Here is a 19597-nt window from a genome sequence, read left to right on the forward strand (position 1 = left end):
GGAAGCCTATTTTGGAAATTAATATTTAATGGAATTAATAACATAGGTGGATTTGAATCAATAGTGTTAAATTCTGCTTGCGATTCAAATCTAAACCATTAAGAACAGATAAGTTAATTTTGGAATCAATGATGTTAAGTTCCGTCTGCGATTCCTAATTTAACTTCTAAAGAACATAATAGGTTATTTAAGGAAATGTTCGACACTTGTACAAAAAATTTTGTACGGTGGAACCGATAGGTTTTTCCTAGGACTAACCAACACATATCTCCATCATCGCTCTCTGAGTTTTCCTCTTCAACTATGTTTGCAGACTTTGCCAAACTACTTTTGTTCTCTGCAACATGTTTCTTTATCTCTGGACAATTTCTCTTGATATGACCTTTGCCTCCACATTTGTAGCACATGATCACCTTCTTCCTTCTCGACTTAGAACGAGTCTTGTTGTTGTTGTCATATCCATGTCGAGATTTGCTCCTACCACGCTCTTGGTTGCTATTTACCACAAGTCCTTCTCCTTGAGAAATTTCATCGCTTGTTTTCTTCCTTTGGTGAAAACCTAGCAACACACTTGTAATATCCTCCAATTTGAGAGTTTCTTTACCCCACATTAACGTAGTAACCAAATTCTCTAAGTAGGAGATGAAGGTAGAGAATTCAACAACATCAGCGCCTTGTCTTCGTCTTCGATCTTCACATCAATCCGCTTCAAATCACTTACAATCTGGTTGAATACGTTGATGCGCTGGCTCAAATCGGTTCCTTCTGTCATCTTCAGCCCAAATAATTTCTGCTTGAGATACAACTTATTTGTCAATGACTTTGATATGTACCGGCTTTCTAGCTTTTGCCGAACTGTCACCGGTGACTCCTCATCCATGACATGGTACATCACGTCATCCATAAGACAAAGCATGATTGTTGCTACTGCCTTCGCCTGAAGTTCTTCCCAATCTGATTTCTCCATGCTTTCCGGTTTTCTGTCTCCTAGAGCCTTCACCATGCCTTGTTGCACCAACAAGTTCTTGACCCTTCTCTGCCATAATCCAAAGTTTCCGGTTCCGTCAAACTTCACCATATCAAACTTCGCAGAAGTCGTCCCCGACATGCTGAAGAAATCCGCCAAAAACCTGTAGCTCTGATACCAATTGTTGCGCAAAGAGAGGGGCAACACCTCTCAACCTCTAAATCGCGGAAGAAAAGGAAGAGAGAAAAGAGATTGCACGGAGCAACAAGACAAAGACGCACAAAAGGAGTAAACACGTGGAAGAAGAAGAAGAAGAGAAAAAAGAAAAGTTACCGTGGTTCGGCGACATGTCTACTCCACAAAAAGGCCGAAGCTTTATTAGAATTCTCTCTACACAAGAGAATCATGTCTAATGATTCTTGTGTTTTGTTGTTATACAATGGGTTTACAATGATCCCTATAAATACTGCTAAACCCAGACCCGGTAAAAACGTAACAGAATTTGTTATGAAAACATAACAAAATTCTATTATATAAAATCTTAACAGAATTTTATTACGAAAAATCATAACAGATTTTTCTTCCATAACATCCCTCATATTAACCTTCATCCAAATATGAGTCACTCGTCAACAGATAGGTTTTAGCAAAAGCTAGGTTTTTACAGATAGATGCTTTTCGGTGGAGGAGGTTTTCGCGAAGGCTTGGTTTTGGAGACAGATGGAGCTTTTCTCGGGTGAGGTTTTCATGGAAGCTAGTGAAGAGAGAGGTTTTCGTAGATAATACTTGCTAAAAACTTATTATTTTAAATATTAAAAAAATGCTCATAGATAAAAAAAATGTTGCTAAAAAAAAATCAATAGTCAACGTTTATTTAAAAAATATTACCTTTAATAAAAATAAAATATAGATAACGCTTTTTATTACCGGTGTGTTTGGTTCAAGTTATCATGTATAATCTTAGTTATGTGATTACCAAGTAATCACGTAACCAAGGTTATTGAGAATAAAACATAACCAAATATTATTTGGTTCAAAGTAGGTAATGTAACAAAAACTTATTTGTTTGAAAGTTTTAATGAATAATCTACTTTACTGTATTACTCTCATTTACAAAACTAACCATACATAATAATAGTAATAATAATAATAATATTATTATTATTATTATTATTATTATTATTTAAACTCTATATTTTTTTACTTTTTCTTTTTCCTCTTTTTCTTTATTTTTATGTTTTTTTTCTTTTTCTTTTGCATTTTTCTTTTCTTTTTCTTTTTTCATTTTTTATTTTTTATTTTTTTTATTTTTTTTATGTTTTTTTATATTTTTTCCATTTTTTTAGGGTTTTAAAATTTTTTTACATTTTTCTATTTTTAATGTTTTTTTCTTAATGTTTTTTTATTTTTTCTATTTTTTTAAAAAAAATTAACCTTTTTTTATTATTTTTTAATTTTTTATGTTTATTATATTTTTAATTTTTTTTATTTTTTATTTTTTACATTTTTATTATTTTTACATTTTTTATTTTTTATTTATTTTTTATTATTTCTTATTATTTTTTATATTTATTCAAAAAAAAATTTCCTTTTTTTAAAGTTTTTTATTTTATTTTTTATATTTTTCTTTTTCTTTTATGTTTTTCTATTTTTTTCGCATTTTTCCATTATCTCAGGGTATTTTGAATAAAAAAAAATTCGTTAACTCGGAATAAAAAAAAACCTCAATTTTTTGAGATTTTTTGATTCCGTGTTATATGTTAAGTATAGAACATTACTTGAGAATCATCAATTATCTAAACAAACAGAATTTTTATTGATAACTTTGAATGGATAACAAAAAATTATTAAGAATAACCTCTAACCAAATACATCCTAAAAGCATTGTAAATAAAAAATGACAACATCTTGTAAAAAAAGTATTTTTTAAGTGGTGTGATATCTTATTCTTATAGTGTGATTCCAGAATCCTTCTCAACGTTGATAGATGAGCTGAGACCCCACAACCACCCAGAAGAGTTAGAAAGGAAGCTAAGGCGGACCTTGAAAAAAATCCATCCAACGATCAAGTCAGACGTAGGGAAAAATAAAAAGAAAATCAAAATGAGGTAGGTAGACAAGTAGGAAAAAGTCTTATCTATTTGCACTCGGCTATATAGATACTCGTTATACAATCTAGGAGAATGGGAGAGATCCTTGCCATGCAGTCCTCACACTCTTCGCATATCCACCCGTATCCTTAGAACGTGTCCACCCCACTTCCCCCACTCGACCGTCTACCTAACCGTGTCCCCCATCAGGCTCAGTTCAGGTTGGATCGTGGTTATGTGACTTCGTCTTTAAGTCTACCAGCTTAATATGAACTCGGTCTCGGGGTTGCACCTACAGGCTCTGCGTTGACCGATTCCTGACCTTGCCATGTGGCACCCACCTGCAGTCTCCTCCACGTTAGAAGGGATTCATGGTTATGAATTCTTTCTTCCATATTCAAACAAGCATTAGCTATGGCTTATAGATGAACGGGTGCAAATCAATGGATTGAGTTCCTATCAAGTTTCAATTGACCTTTTGATGCTCGGTTTCCTACTAGACCACTACAATATATTAAATTAAAAGAGCATTCTTTTTATTGAAATAATTAAAAGATATTTTTTATTTATTATTAAAATAATATTCCATCCAATCTTAGCCTATATTTATTTAAAAAATACATTGAATTTCAACATTGTTACAATAGCTACAATCACATAGCTATTACAACTACATAATTATAATAAGGAAAAATTTACATGCAATCCTCATTGGCAAACAAAATTTTGCATGTGGTCCCCAGTGGTAAAAATCTTTGTTTCCACTTCCTAGTAAAAAAATATTTATCTAATTACCCCCTAATATTTTTAAGTATAAAAAAAATCAAAAAATGAGTATAATTTCTCTTAAATTTAGTACATTAAACTAGAATCTAGTATATTTTCTATCAAATTAAGTACGATTCTTTTTCTACCTCAATTAGATAAAAATATACTAAATTTTCTTTAAATGGTACTTAATTGGATGGAAAATATACTAGATTTTTTTTAAATGATGTTGAATTTAGGAGGAATTATATTAAGAAGGAGAAAAAATCATACTCAATTTAATAGAAAATATACTCGATTCTAGTTTAAAGTACTAAAATTGACAGGAATTATACTCATTTTTAAATTATTTATATCTAAAAAATATGAGGGACAATTTTGATAGAAAATATACTCGATTCTAGTATAAAGTGTTGACTTTAAGTCGAATTATACTCATTTTAGTACATTTTCTATCAAATTGAGTACGATTTTTTTTCCTCCTCAATTGGATGAAAAATATACTAGATTTTCTTTAAATGGTACTCAGTTGGATGAAAAATATACTAGATTTTATTTAAATTGGGTTGAATTTAGGAGGAATTATATTAATGCAGGAAAAAAATCATACTTAATTTAATAGAAAATATATTCAATTCTAGTGTAAAAGTATTGACTTTAAGAGGAATTATACTCATTTTTTGATCTTTTGTACCTAAAAAATCTGAGGGGCAATTAGGTAATAATGTTTGCATGAAGAAGTTGAAACAAATAAAACTTTGTATGCAGGGAATAGAAATAAAGTTTTATGTGGTTGGGGACTACATGCAAAGTTAAAGTTGTGATTGGAGATTTTTCTCAAATTTATCGTTATAATATAATATTAACACTATAGATTAGAGATAAAGTGTTTATATTATAGTAATTATGATTTATAATTGTTATAATATATTATTAATCAAATTTAACTAGAGATGAAATAAATATATTATAATGGGCATGCATTGTAGTTGTTAAATATAATATTATTAGTGTGGATCAAAATTGAAATGTCTGGTATTCTAATAGCTTTTATTTATAGCTGGTATAATAAGGCCAAATAAGAATATTTTAAAAAATAAAAATGAACTAGAACAGATGAAATATTATTTTGATGAAAAATTAAAAACACTTTTTTACCTATTCTAATAAAAAATATTTTAAATTTTTTTTATCCTTTATTATTTCTTTTCATAAGAGTTTCTTTCTGTCCAAGAACACACAAATAAGAAAAAGAATCCTTTATTTTCATTCGTTTCATCCTGAAAGAGAGTTTGATGGCAGTTCAGATCTTCTGCCCTTATTTTTTTCTGTCTCCGTATTTCATTATTGATCGGATGGATCAAATTAAATTTCAAGGTATCATGAGATCTTTATGTGCAGTATCTTCGTGATGTGCAAAATATTTTTGAAATTTAATCTGATCCGTCCAATCGATAATGGAATACGGGGACAGAGAGATATGGGGACAACAGATTTGAACTCGTTTGATGGTAGCGAATTTAAGGTATGAAAATAATCTCTTATAATATAAAATAATATTGTATACCTACGACCTAATATAATTTCATCCTTCTTCAAAACTCGGCATCTACAGGAATTTTATGCACCGGTTTTCCTTTCCTACCCTCCATCTTATTTTCTCAGGGCATCTCCTAATATTGCAGGAAGGCGAGTAAAGGTTGATCAATTGGTTAGGCCAGGACCATTAAACGAACAAAGACTATTATCAAATGCAGGAGTATTGTGGATAATACGCACGCTTAGGTTCTAGTCAGGTTCGTGACGTCGGACAGATAACGATATTATCATTTTTTTAACCCTGCATAATTAATTTTTTATGTATCATTAATCACTGACGGTCTGACCCCACTTAATTTTGAGATAAAAAAATATATTTTAAATTATAAATCGTGTCACTTATTAATTTTAGACCATATGATAGTAAAAAAATGAAATCATTTTTATATTTTTAATATAATATTAATATGATATTTTGAGAACTATAAATAAAGTTCATTAACATTTACCTTAAATATTTGAGTTTTTTTTTAACCTTTTCATTTCATAATTTTTTTTTAAAAAAATCTATGGGAAATGCCAATTGGAGGACTACTAAATTTTGAGTGCCTGTCCGGTTGGGTCGCCGTCGCCAGTTGGGCAAAACGTGCGTTTGCGTCTCGGAGCAAGCAAAGCCTCGAGGGTGGGCCCATCGTGACGCGACTTGTGGCTACCGCAACCCGGAAGTCGATGGCGACCGTCCTCCTACCCGCCAACTTCGTCTCTGCCTGCCGTTGGGCGATGACATCCATGCTTTGAAACTGACTTACCATCAAAACGTCTTATTAGATGGCGTAAAAGGTTATTTGTTCACCTTTTACACAGAAGATGAATAGCTATTAGTCTTACGCAGTTTATACAATTAGGAACTTTTAATCTAGACAGTTGAATAATATATGAAACGGACAGATATCTAATTATTAATCAGGATTTAACTTTAAATCTCATGACAACAATACTGTTATATATTAATTAACTGTCAGAGTACGAAAGCATCCTATTTCAGATCAGGGTCAAATCATAAAACTGGGAGAGAGTAATTCTGCGTATCATGTAATTTATCTCTCCATCCCCTACTTTATCTTATTTATTTGTATGTTCTTTATTTTTCTCCATATTCATAGGATCGACTCTAAAAAAAAATTAAATCAATTCTAAAAAAATTATTGATGTGATGATTCTATATTTTTTTTTTTATTTACCTCTACGTTTGCTGGTCGTCTATACTAATCTCATATATTTTTTTAATGTTAATTGAGTTGGTACTTGATTGTTAGTTTGACAGATCTCAGGGTTAAATCTTAAATTGGTAGGATGTAAATTTCTGTAATCATGGTTGAATTTATACTAGGACCGGAGGGGGGGCCGCCCCCAACCTCATTTTTAATTAACATTGTTTATATATATATATTTTTCTTAATATATATATGTTATTTGGCCATTTCAAAATAAATATATATAATTGGTTTAATGATAAGTTAGTTTTTATTTAAAGACACCTCTCAAGCTTGAATCCTCCTAGAATTAAATTTCAATTTTTCTCTTTTTTTTTTTTCACATTCCAATTAAATATATATTTTTCGTGAAAATTTAAAGAGATTATTATAATATAATATATTTAATAATTATTTTCATCACTTATTATATGACTCTTCCAAATTTAAAATTCTAGATTTGCTCGGCCTATAACTTGTATTTCATCCTCTTCTATTTACAGTTCAGTTATCATGATTTTTTTTTTATATTGATTTTGAAATGGATTGATAGTGGTGCTAAAGACGAACATAATAATCTTAAATCATATTTTTCATCCATCTTCGTCATCCTACTTTAGCCTCTCCTCCCAAAAATCACTTAGCTACCTACTACCTAAGTGTGACCATGCCCCTATGAGCTATGGGCTATGGACTTAGCTGAGTGGTAAGTAAATTGTTACGTAAGATCTTGAAGTTGAATTTTCATGTCTATGGAGCGTAAATCCTTGTAATCCATATAAACTCATCCCATCTATCATTTATCTTTTTAATTATCATAATTTAACTTCTTCTTCGTATTAATCAGGATGAATTGGTAGGATGCTAAGGGTGAACATATTCCCCGTTTTTACCACCTGAGCGTGACCATAGATTATATACATACCCCAATATCAGGACCTCCACTCTGGCCTTTTCCATCGACTTTATTTTAAGTAAGCGGAGGAGAGATCAAGATGCAGAGCCAAGCCAATCGCCGCTTCGCCACCTACCGCCCCTCTTCGCCGCCTTCGCCCGACGCCGCCCTCCCCCTCTCCCTCGCCGATGCCGAGCCCCGAGGACCTTCCTCCATGCTCTGGTTCATCCTCCACGGCTTCTGCTGCTTCGTTAGCCTTGTCCTCGGCTTCCGTTTCTCCCGTGTGGCCGTCCTCCTCCTTTTCTCCACCTCCACCCTCAACTCCGCCCCCTTCCTCCTCACCACAACGACGACGACGACCACCACCACTACCACCACTACGACGACCACCACCACCCGAACCGAGACCGTGACCATCTCCCATCTGCCCTCGCTCACTCCGGCTGCTCACCTCCCGCCGCAGAACCGGACGCACGGCCACGTCGTCGCCGGCAAGCATGGCATTCGCATCCGGCCGTGGCCGCACCCAGAACTCGCCGAGGTGCTGCGGGCGCACGAGATCATCCAGAGCGTTCATCGCGAGCAGCGGCTCCAGTATGGCGTCAAGAGTCCTCGGCCTCTGCTCGTAGTCACGCCCACCTATGTCCGCACCTTACAGACGCTCCACCTCACCAGTCTTGCCCATTCCCTCATGCTCGTGCCCTATCCGCTCACTTGGATCGTTGTCGAAGCCGGCGAGACCTCGAATGAGACTGCCTTGATCCTCAATAAATCCAAGCTTAACTTCATGCATACCCAATTCCCGGAGAAGATGCCAGATGATGTGTCCTCCCGACGGCTCGTTGAATCCCGGATGCGTTTTCACGCACTGAGGTTTAATTGTAGTTCCTTCAATTTTTTTTTTTTTTTTGCTTTCTCTGTTGGGGCTGGTTCTTAATTGATCACGACAGAACAGATTGGTGAGAGATCGGAAGCTGGATGGAATTGTGGTGTTCGCCGATGAGAGTAATGTCCACAGCATGGAGTTGTTCGATGAGGCTCAGAAGGTGAAATGGGTGGGTGCTATCACAATTGGATTTCTCACACGCCCTGGGATGACCGAGACATTGAGCAGTGAAGAGGAGGCGAAATTTGTGGTGCCCATTCAAGGCCCAGTTTGCAACTCATCAGGTCACCTAATCGGCTGGAACACACTACCATATATTTCAAAGGTCATATCTACGGTAGGCGAGCTGGATAAAACGGTGTTAGTGAAGCTCGAATGGGCTGGTTTAATGTTCAATTCCAGATTATTTTGGGAAGAGGGTGAGGATAAACCCGATTGGTTTTTAGATCTTGATGCTGTGGCTTTGACGAGAGAAATTGATAGCCCGTCGGCTTTGTTGAGGGGCAAATCCTTTGTTGAGCCTTTGGGGAAATGCGGGAAGAAGGTCCTCATATGGTGGCTCCGTGTTGAGGCCCACAAAGAGAGCAAATTCCCACCAGGGTTAGTTTATAAGCACTCTTTTGACCTTTCATAACATAGGCATTTATTTCATGATTCATAGTTTCTCATTAACAAATCATATTTTGGTTTATTAGTTTTATCTGTCACATTTGTTTATTGATATTAACTATTTAGTTTCATGCGTAGCACTGAGGTTCTATGGATTACGATTAAGATTTGTAACTTAGTTTCTCAGACTATGTTTATGCCTTAAGCAGCATATGATATCTGTAGAATTGCAGTTCAGAAGTTGTTTATCAAGTTTAATCTGGTTTATCCTGGAGGCTGCTTAGTATTGTTTAGTTGTCATCATAAATTATATCATTTCAGAGTTTATTGGTCAAATTTAGCTTACTTTCTCAATCAGGCTACTAATTTTAGCTTATATGCTTGCCACAGTTTACAGAATTATAATCAATAAATCCCCAGGACCTATTGTTAAGAGTGAATTACTATTTTCATTAACTGCATTCAACCAACCCAGCAACCATATGCTTCAGCAAGTGTTGAATTTTGGGCTATTCATTGAAGACAAGAGTATATCAAACCCTTATGGAGTATTACTATGAACATATTATATCTGTTGGGCAAATATAGGTTTGATCATCATTTATTTTTCATAGTACCAAAAGCAAGCATGATACTGTTATGAACAACATGGCTCAAGGTATGGAACCCAAGAAAGAGGTTGATTAGCTTAAGCATAGGAGATGTAAACAATGAGTTCTTAGTGCCCAAAAGCTATGTTATATAACTTTAGTCCTAATGTTCACTTTTTAGACGCTTTTAGTTGTTTGGAATTCCAATACAGTTGCTCGACTCAAATATGAACATTGGATTCCAATTGTTATATTTCTAATTGACTGAAAAACACTTTAGTGATCAATCAACTTTCTAGCTAGAATTCAACCAAAAATATTATGATTGCCTAAACCCTACATTTCGTCGAGTCTCAACCTTTGACTAGTCAAGTAGCTTGCTTTACTGAAAATACTTAATTAATTGACTTATGCTTTTTGTGCACTTTGGTTGCAACTCATTGTAGGCCTCTATAAGGTACTACACTTGAGTAGATCGACAAATATGACTTGGGTACCTCTCCTCGATAACCAAGCCTTAGGTAGCTGAACATTACCTAGACAATCACATATCATTTACATTCTATCCTTGAAAATAAACTAAAGATCATATCTATGTAATTATACATAATACATAATATGTATACTGGCTTCATATATCTCTAATCTTCAATTCCTCAATCAGGTAACTACCCTCAAGTTGTTTGAATGCCGAGTCTCTCTAGGCCTCTAAGCTTCTCCTTAATCCGAGCTATCTACCCATGAGTTGTTTGAGTGCCTCTTCAATTTAGGCTACCTACCATTGTGTTCTCTAAGCTCCTCAATATATCTTTCTCCTTGTGTCATTTGAGTTCCCCTTCAATCTAAGCTTCCTGCCTTTGAATCTGCCAAGCTCTTCCTCAATCCAAACTACATCCCTTGAGTAATTTGAGTGCCTCCATAAGCTTAGGCTACTAGCACCACATCTGCTTGATCTGGGCTATGTTTCCTCAAGTCTAAGTGCACTTGATTTGAGCTAGCAACTATCATGGCCAACCTTCAAGTTGGCATACTAAGCCTATCATATTAATGCACCAAGTCACCAACAACAAATACAAATCTAACTTAAATTGTATTGCTAAATTATCAAAACACCATATTATAACCTAACCACAAGCGATTTAAATTGTTGTTTATAACTATCCAATATGGTGCCTACAAGGCTTAACACAGTCCCAAGAAGGCTTGATAATTTGTGAATTTAATAATAACAATTTATTTAAAAATTTAAAATACTTGAAAATTTTCAATATTTAATAACAACTTGTTAAATGTTTCTTTAAATGTTTTGTCTTTCTTTAGATTTTATTTTTTAAAAATCATTTTAGGGATAAAAAAATAATATAAAAAAAATATTTAGAAAATGAGAAAAATAGCATATGACACGATAGGCTTGGCATGATCTGCAAGCTAGGAAAGTTGTGCCCAACAAGAGCCTGTGACCTTTGCTAGTTTAGGAATGACCTGACCCTTTAGGCTGTCACATCCTAGATAATCCCAATCCTTGGTTTTTATTTGTAATATTTCTATTCCTTGGCAATTGAAGCTCAAAAATCTATGAACTAGTTCATGTTTTACTAACCAATCAGACCTATTGCATCTTCTTGATTTCTCTGACATTTGTTTTGCAGTGAGTGTTTCAATTTATACTAATAGTGACTTTTTTTTTATTATGCACAAAAGAACCTTACCATTCCTTTCCTGATCGGGGGAGATATTAAACTTTTGGATTGAAAAGATGTTTTAGAAGGTATCTCTGAAGTAGATGTGTATTGATAGAGCAATTCTTGATCATAATTTTGAGTATGAATACTATGTTGAATATAAAATTTATGATTGGTATTAAAACATCAATTTTCACATTGAGACATAGTTCTATCTTCAAGGATTTTTCTAGGTATCTTCTTATGAACTTTTGTTATAGCATATATAATAGCCTTTGGTTTACGTGGGCAGCGACATCGATAGTTTTTGTAATCTTCCTCACCAATGATACGAGGTTGTAACATAGTTGAAATCTAACGGATTCACTGCAGGATAAATAACTTTGACAGTCAACCCTCTAAATGTGCAAATGTCATGGCAGGAGCAGGGTTGTTCAAATTGTCCCTTTTTGGTAGAAGTAATTCGTTCTTGAAAATAATCTATTTCTGGATAAAGCATAAGTTGATAACCCACTGCCATTGCAGAACATATTCTCCCCAATAAGGCGAATACTTTTGATCCAGCTTAGATGAAACGAAAGATATTGCCGATGAATAGCAGTCATGCTAAACCCCATGGCCTAGCTTGTTTGATACTCTACATAAATTATCTAACACATGGTTGTCATAAGGAAATTGTTTAATTTGACTTCTGAACTTCTTTTATCCTGCATTCTGAATAAGTTAATGTTAATGGTTCTTAATTGTAGGATGTTGCATAGTAACAATATAAGTTTGGGTGAGATACATGAACTGTAGTCTTCTTCAATCCATATGGGCAACCGTTTCATTTCTATTGGAGATTTGGTTGATCAATGACCTATTCATTTTTTTAATCTTTTTTCTCCAGACACTCTACAGTTAGTCCATAAATGGTAATGCTTTGATTTTTAATAATAAAAGATATAAAAATTCATTCAGTACGAATCTTAAATTTTGCACATAAGGTTGGTACCTCTTTTAGTAGACGCCAATCTTGATCTTGTGGCTCTATCATAATTTCAAAATGCTATCTCAATAGTTTACGAATTCCTGTATATTATTAAGCTGAATCTCTTCCAAAAAATGATAGATAAAAGAGTCTATATTAATACAAAGTCCCATAAGCCTTCTAGATTCTTAAATCAAACATTAAGTAGTTCTGATGCCATATTGCTAAGTGGTTGCATATGCAACTTTAAATAGTATGTACTCATAGAAGGTCATATGGTACCTGATAGTGTTGAAAATTGGTTTTGAACCAATAAACTTCAAAAAAATGATTCAATTGGGTTCCATCTGATAAATATGAAAATTGATTAGAAAATTAAAATCTACAATTTGAATTCATAATTTTAGATTATTTAATTTCTCAAAACTAATATTGGGTGAATGAGAAATTAATGGTTAAAGTGAGCCCAAATAAAAGGCCACTATGGAAAGGGACATAAATATCCCACATCGAAAAGGAAAGATATTAAACCTTCCTTATATTATGTTGTGTTGTTAGAATTTAGTTGGTTCAACTCGATTTGTGCCTATTCATGTGAGGGTGGTGCGTAGCATCAATTGAGTATGTGCACGCGCATGTGCTATGTCCGCTTTAGGGCACACTTTGCATTTACGCATCATCTCGAGGAACTAAGGAACCTTTCTTATTGTAAAAATGGACTCAGGTGGGCTTAATGTGGATCGGTGATATGGTACAATCTGGGAATCAGGTGAGCTCTGTAAGTGGATGACTCAATGCATCCAAGTGAGGGACAAAGTGTTCCTTCTGATAGGATGTGATCTAGATTGTCAATTTCAAGTTGGATGGATGAGATCTAATTGAACCAAGAGGCTCCTCTAGGCCAAAACAACAAAATCATTTTCTCCTGACCTTATAACTTATGTATTGGAAAATAAACCAAAGACAATAAACAAAGTTTTATTAAATCTTGAGACTCCTTTTTGGAATGAAGTATATTTGGAAATTAGTGGATCTTTCATCTGGAACCAAGCCTTTAGGATGTAAATGGATCTTAAAGAGGAACTATAAGACTGATGGAACTATTGACAAGTATAAGGCAAAGTTAGTGGCAAAAAGTGCAAACAAAGGGAATGCCTTGCGTTCTTCAACACTAGTAACACATCACATCCATTCAAGTATTCATTGCTATTGCTGCAATATATAACTTTGAGATTCATCAAATGGATAAGAAAATAATCTTTCTAAATGGTGAATCGGAGGAAGAAATATACATGGAGTAATTTTGTGGCTCTCAGATAAGAAAATAAGGTGTGCAAGCTCGTGAAGTCATTGTACAGGCTAAAACAAGCACCCAAAATGGTATGATATTTGACAAAGCTATTATGTCAAATGGATTTACAGTTAACGAGTGTGATAAAAACAAATATATCAAAGACACACCTAAGTCGTTTGTCATCCTTTGCCTATACGTAAATGTTATGCTCATTATGACAAGTAATTATGATTATATCATGACTACTAAGAAGATGTTGACCAAGAACTTTGACATCAAAGATATGAGTATAGCAGACATTATACTTGGGATTAAGATTATTAAGCAATCTGGAAGAATTATCCTGCTTGTGGTCTCATTATATTGAGATAGTGTTAAAGAAATTTAATGTATATGATTTTTTTCATATAAAAATATTGATGGGCTTGAGTGTGCATTTGGCTAAGAACCATGTTGAACATGTACTACAATTGCATAAATCTTGAAATTGCCTTCGCTGTCAATAAATTAAATCGATTTATAAGTAATCTAATGATGACCATTGGAAGACATTAATAAGGGTTCTTAAATATTTAAGATACATCTTAGAACATTAATTATCCAACACAAAAACTCTAAATCTACAAGTGGATATGTATTTACCATTGGTGGTAGAGTGATGTGAAAATCCACGAAACAAACATGTAGTTTGATCAAATATGGAATACGAAGGGCTCCGTAACTTCTTGGAAGATATCCCATCTTCAGCTAAGCTAGTGTCCGTCATGGTGAATTGTGACAATCAATCGATATAATGGTAAGTCACACTATATTCGTCGAAGACATAATACCATTAAGCATATAATCTCAAATGGAGTTATCTTTATTGATTATTTCAAATTGAAAGATAACTTGGCGGATCCGTTGATGAAAAGTTTGAATAGAGATTAAATATATTGCACATCAATAGGAATGAGATTAAAAATCTACAAACAAAAACTAAGTAACCCAACGTTGTTGATTGGAGATCATCATGGTTCAACGGGACAATAAAATTATAAAAGTTTGTACGAGCACTTGGACTAGTTCTCCTCTCATTCTTAGGATTGGAAAGTGCTAGGATTGGAAAGTGCTCTGCTTACCACATGTGGTGAGATTAAATTATAAATTTTTATATTTGAAATAAGTGGAGAATGGTAGAATCCTCTTGATAGGAAGTAACCTATATAAGTGTGAAGGCTGGCCTCTTTAATGAAACACTTATGAATCCAAAGTATTGTCAGTGGCCAAAATGGATATAATCGTGAGAACTATAAAGATGTGAGAAAGGTTAGCGTGTACGTGTCCTTGTCTTGGTTTATAAAAATGACTGAGTAGTTCAAGATATCACGTTTACTAAGCATCCGATGGTATTCTACTTCATATGGCTGAAAGCCATAAGCTATCTCTCTTGATGTAATAATTTTTTATTGAACTCTCCTTTAGTGGTAGCATATATACATGCATTAATTTTGATTTATGTGGGGGATTGTTAGAAAATTAATTTTGAACCAATAAATGTCAAAAAATGATTTACGTGGGTTATATCTGATAAATTTGAAAATTGATTGAAAAAAATAAGAACTACATCTCATTTTGAGTAGATAATTTTAGAATATTTAATTTCTCAAAATCAACAGGTGAATGAGAAATTATTATTAAAGTGAATCCAAATAAAAGCCTATTATGGTAAGGGACATAAAATTGAAAGGAAAGGATATTAAAGCTTTCTTATATTATCTTTTGTGTTGTTGGGATTTAGTTGGCTCAATTCAACACATGCTTGGATCCTGCAAGGGTGGTTTGTAGTGCCGACTGAGTACGCGCACACACATGCATGTGCGCATTGGGTGCTTTAGGTCACACTTTGCATTTATGTGTTGCCGAGAAGCTGAGTAGGCTTAGTGTGGATCAGTGGCATGGAACAATGTGGGAATCAGGTGGGCTCATTAGGGATCACTGACATGGCTTAATATAACTCATCAAATTAGTTGAATGGATCAGGCTCATCTAGATGAAAGGTCATAAGAGAGTCAAATGCATCCAGGTGAGGGAACAAAGTGTTCCTTCAAATATGATGCGATCTGATTGAACCAAGAGGCTCCTCCAACCCTTCACATAGTATAAATAGAGCCCCTGCTTTGTTTGTTGATTTATTCAATTCAAAATACAAGTATAAGCAAGCATTCCATACTTGTATTTTGGAGAGTTTGAAAAGCATCTTCGTTTAAAGATCTTGTGATTTTAGTACTGCTATCATAAGATAAAAGTGGTTGCATCTTAGGAGACGATTGTTGTATTCCATGAGTACCGTGTGCTGGGCAAATTCATTTTAAAGAGATAGAGTCCAAGTCTAGTCTCGACTTTGCCTAAATGATGCTATAAAATAACAACATTTTGATGTAGTCCAACATTGTGATGGTTAGGTGCTTATACACGAGCTATTGTATTTCTCTTCAATTTCATTTCTAAACATTCTTGGAAATGTTATTAAATGATGTTTAACTGTCTATAAGATTTAGACAATATTTAGATTTTGTTTGATTGAGCTAATCTGCCTGACACTAGCCATCTTGAGATCTTCAAATATTGACAATTATCCCATGTCATTTGGAGATTGTTCCACACCTGGAATTTGTCTCAAGTCTTCTCTTCGCAAAACTTCCTTCTTTATACAGCTTTGTAAGTTTCAGTTAGAATAGAAGTTTTATCTTTCTTGTCACAATTGACCCTTTACTATTTTCCTTTTGTTGAGGTGTAGGATGCCTGTGTGTCTAGGATGGAGTCTAAAGCATTGATACTAGGATGGAGGAAAAAAATTTTAGGAGGTATCGCCTATGAACTCATGTTGACCCGAGTATGGTACCAGCTGAACTAGTAGGACTAATCCACGTTTCTCACTGGATCTATTCATATTCGTTATCTTCTTTGCTAGGTTTTTTTTCTTGTTCACAGTTTGAAAAATTGTTTGATCCTGATTTGGATTGGCAAAAGGCTCAGTGATTTTTGTCTGGGAAATGAGATTTGCAGCAACTTGTTGGAGAGGGTTGAAACTGACATTGTTTGAATGAAAAAGTGACAAAAAAATTGGCTCAAATCAACGAATAATCTTAGATGGATGTGAGAGATTGATAAAAGGGTAAAAAGAAAGCAATTGTGGTAGGAACTAGCATAGGACTGTAGAGAAGCAATCAAAAGAGGAGGATGCATGCTGCATAATCAGGCAGACTAGGCATACTGTGACTAGGGCTGATGCAGGAAGGCAACACCCACGGATGAGGAATAATTTAATACTAAAAAGTAACTTTAGAGGTACATTTATAAGAAATCTTGTTTATTGTAGCAATAAGGTGATTACCCTCATCCCAGGCTTAGGTTATGTGAAGGGAGGTAAATCATGGGGTCCGCTTATAGCCCACCGTCAAAGAAATCTTATTTATAAAACACTAGAATGTGGATGGGTTAATATTATTTACTGATTGTAAATAGGATAGTATCAAATAATCTGAAATACTTATTAACTATTTATATACTTAATATCATGCTGTTTAATGTCTATTAATAATCTAACATGCTATTTTTAATAATCCGGTCTACTTGCTAATAAACTTATGTTGATAATTGAATATGTTTTTTGTAAAATAACCTTATACTACCAACAAAATGATCATTAGAGTGATGGGGAAAAATTAGGGTTTCTCACCTATCGTAGTTCCCTTTATCTATATTTATTGTTTATCGTTGTAGAAAGGAACATTGGAAACCTTGTAATACATGGTATTTGCAATTAGACTCTTCATATTTACAATTAGGTTCCTAACACCTCAAGGTCTCTCAAAGCTACAGAAATCCAGCTTGTAGCGGATGTAGTTAATTCTAGGACCTTTTAAAAATTTAGTTAACATATCTACTAAGACCATCAAATCTTACAAATGATGTGCGCTTTTATTAAATTGCAAAGTGGCAATCAGTTTTATTTGTCTTATCTTCTCATGATGCACTGGATTAGAAATGGAGATGATTATATAGTCCTTTTTCTTCTATTTCCCAACCACTATATCCCTAGATAGTGTACTATGTAGTTTAACGCATTCACTTTCTTCCTTTTACCTTATTCCACCATGCCTTGCCCCGTTACTCCAGATTGTGTTCTTGAAGTCTTGCTTAAGCCTTATGCTATCCCCTGTTGTCCAATAAATAGGAACCATCTTTGCATTTGGAATAGTAGTGTTTAATACGAACCAATGTATGGTCCTCTTTCATACCTTACACGAGCTAGTCATCACTAATTCAGTAATCCAAGGATTCCAAGGGTTTGTGGTTGCTACACATGTTTTGCATTGTGGAGCTTGTCACATGGGCACAACACAAAACTGTCAGCATAGCATATGAATGCCAGGTGAGACTTTTATGCTACCATTTTGTAATGCCAAGGCTCACTATTTCAAGCAATGCGTAACAACCTTTATTGAGTTGTATCCACATGCAATTAACAATAGATTCTGGCACAAGAAAACATCTTCAGGGTCCCATCATTTATCAACACTCTATGTTTGGGTGTTTATAAATAAATTTTATATCAACATATAAATGGCTGATGACACCACCCTTCATGAGATTAGATTATTCAGATAGTGGAAGAGACCCCAATTAAACCTTTATCCAAGTTGATTGAAGTTACACCCCTTACATTTTTGACCTTTTGACTTTTAGGATTTGTACATAGAACTTCGTCATTTTATTCCATGTTGAATTTGACGAGTGCACACTCTAAACCAAAAGGATAGTGTTAGACAAAGACCTCATTGCTAGGTTGATGGAATGAATGCACTTTGTTCTTTTGACACTATCATGCTCGTTGCTAGGGTGATAGAGTAAATCTACTACTGTATTTTCAATACTAAATTTTTATTGTTAGGGTGGTAGAATAAATATCCGTATTTCTATTTTGCTATATGTTACTTTGTTGACTATGGAGTGAGGGAGTCTCATTCGGGTGGTCTAACTTGGCAATGCCACTTTTTTTCGACATACATTAGTGCTCTATTTCAAGGATTATCTTTCATAAGAAGTCCATTGAATGTGGCAGTAACAAGCTTCATTTTCTCATTGCAGATGGACAATTGAACATGGTATTGGAATCAATATGAATGATACACTTACTTCTGAAGTCATGCTTGGTAATAAAGATATGTTTGAAATGAAAATTTCAAGTACCTTGAGACCAACCTGGCCAAAGCATATCAAGGATGAAGAGAAAGGTATTCATCACACAGATACGGCACACTATGGTAGGCTTGAAAATTAAGAAACTGATGCCTCAGAATCAAAGGGTCATGCGAGTGTGAACCCATAATGGTTTAGATTTGTAGCACTCCAAGCTAAAGCTAATCTAACTATGAGACGGTCTGCACAAAGTGGATATAGTTGGTTTAAAGCATGTTTACTTGTAAAGGCTAACTCTACTATTCTTCAACACCGTAAAGCCTGGCTGAGTTGATTGAAGGGGTTAAGAATTGATATGGCCAACATGTAACTGTCAGTTTTGGATTTTAGATTGTTGATGTTCTCCTTGTAAAAAGTTTGCCATTCAAAGCTCTTGTTCAAGTTTATCGCCTGTTGGTGCTTGAATACTGATGTATACGATTGCTTCATATTATTTTATAGTAGATAGATTAATAGAACTCCTTTGAATTCAATTAGTTCTCCATGCCCACCGTGTTGTGCCATATGGCGTAGAAAACTCAGAATCTATAAGATGATATGCTTGCACAATCGTATGGTCCAGAATTGGATGTTCTACAATGTCACTAAAGGCTGGAGGAAGAAGGCGGATGAACAAATTGGATTAGCAATTGTCCTTTTACCTGACCACCATGCCACCATGTATCTCTTCCCTTTGTCCTCCTATCTGTTTATTGTCCCCCTGTGTTTATTTGGTTCCACAAGTTGCGGGGAGGATAGTTAGCGTAAACAGATGAACAAAAAATGTGCATATGTTTAATTGTCAGGTTGAAGAATGGATATATAAGAAGG

General features: G+C 34.4%; 1 protein-coding gene across 2 annotated transcripts; it reads left to right on the forward strand.

Moving 5' to 3' along the window:
- Window positions 1-7528: 7528 nt before the first annotated feature.
- LOC122042409 (probable beta-1,4-xylosyltransferase IRX14) lies at window positions 7529-19260 on the forward strand. 2 transcript variants are annotated; one of them, XM_042602520.1, is made up of 4 exons: window positions 7529-8385; window positions 8468-8998; window positions 16323-16389; window positions 18677-18813. In XM_042602520.1, exons 1-3 carry the CDS (start codon window positions 7613-7615, stop codon window positions 16357-16359), a joined length of 1341 nt encoding a protein of 446 aa, XP_042458454.1. In that variant the 5' UTR covers window positions 7529-7612; the 3' UTR covers window positions 16360-16389; window positions 18677-18813. The 2 variants fall into 2 exon arrangements, with proteins under 2 accessions (XP_042458454.1, XP_042458453.1); XM_042602519.1 differs by lacking the exon at window positions 16323-16389 and having other exon boundaries at window positions 18677-19260.
- Window positions 19261-19597: the final 337 nt, after the last annotated feature.

This window comes from Zingiber officinale, chromosome 2A, assembly GCF_018446385.1.
Source record: "Zingiber officinale cultivar Zhangliang chromosome 2A, Zo_v1.1, whole genome shotgun sequence".
Classification (NCBI taxonomy): domain Eukaryota; kingdom Viridiplantae; phylum Streptophyta; class Magnoliopsida; order Zingiberales; family Zingiberaceae; genus Zingiber; species Zingiber officinale.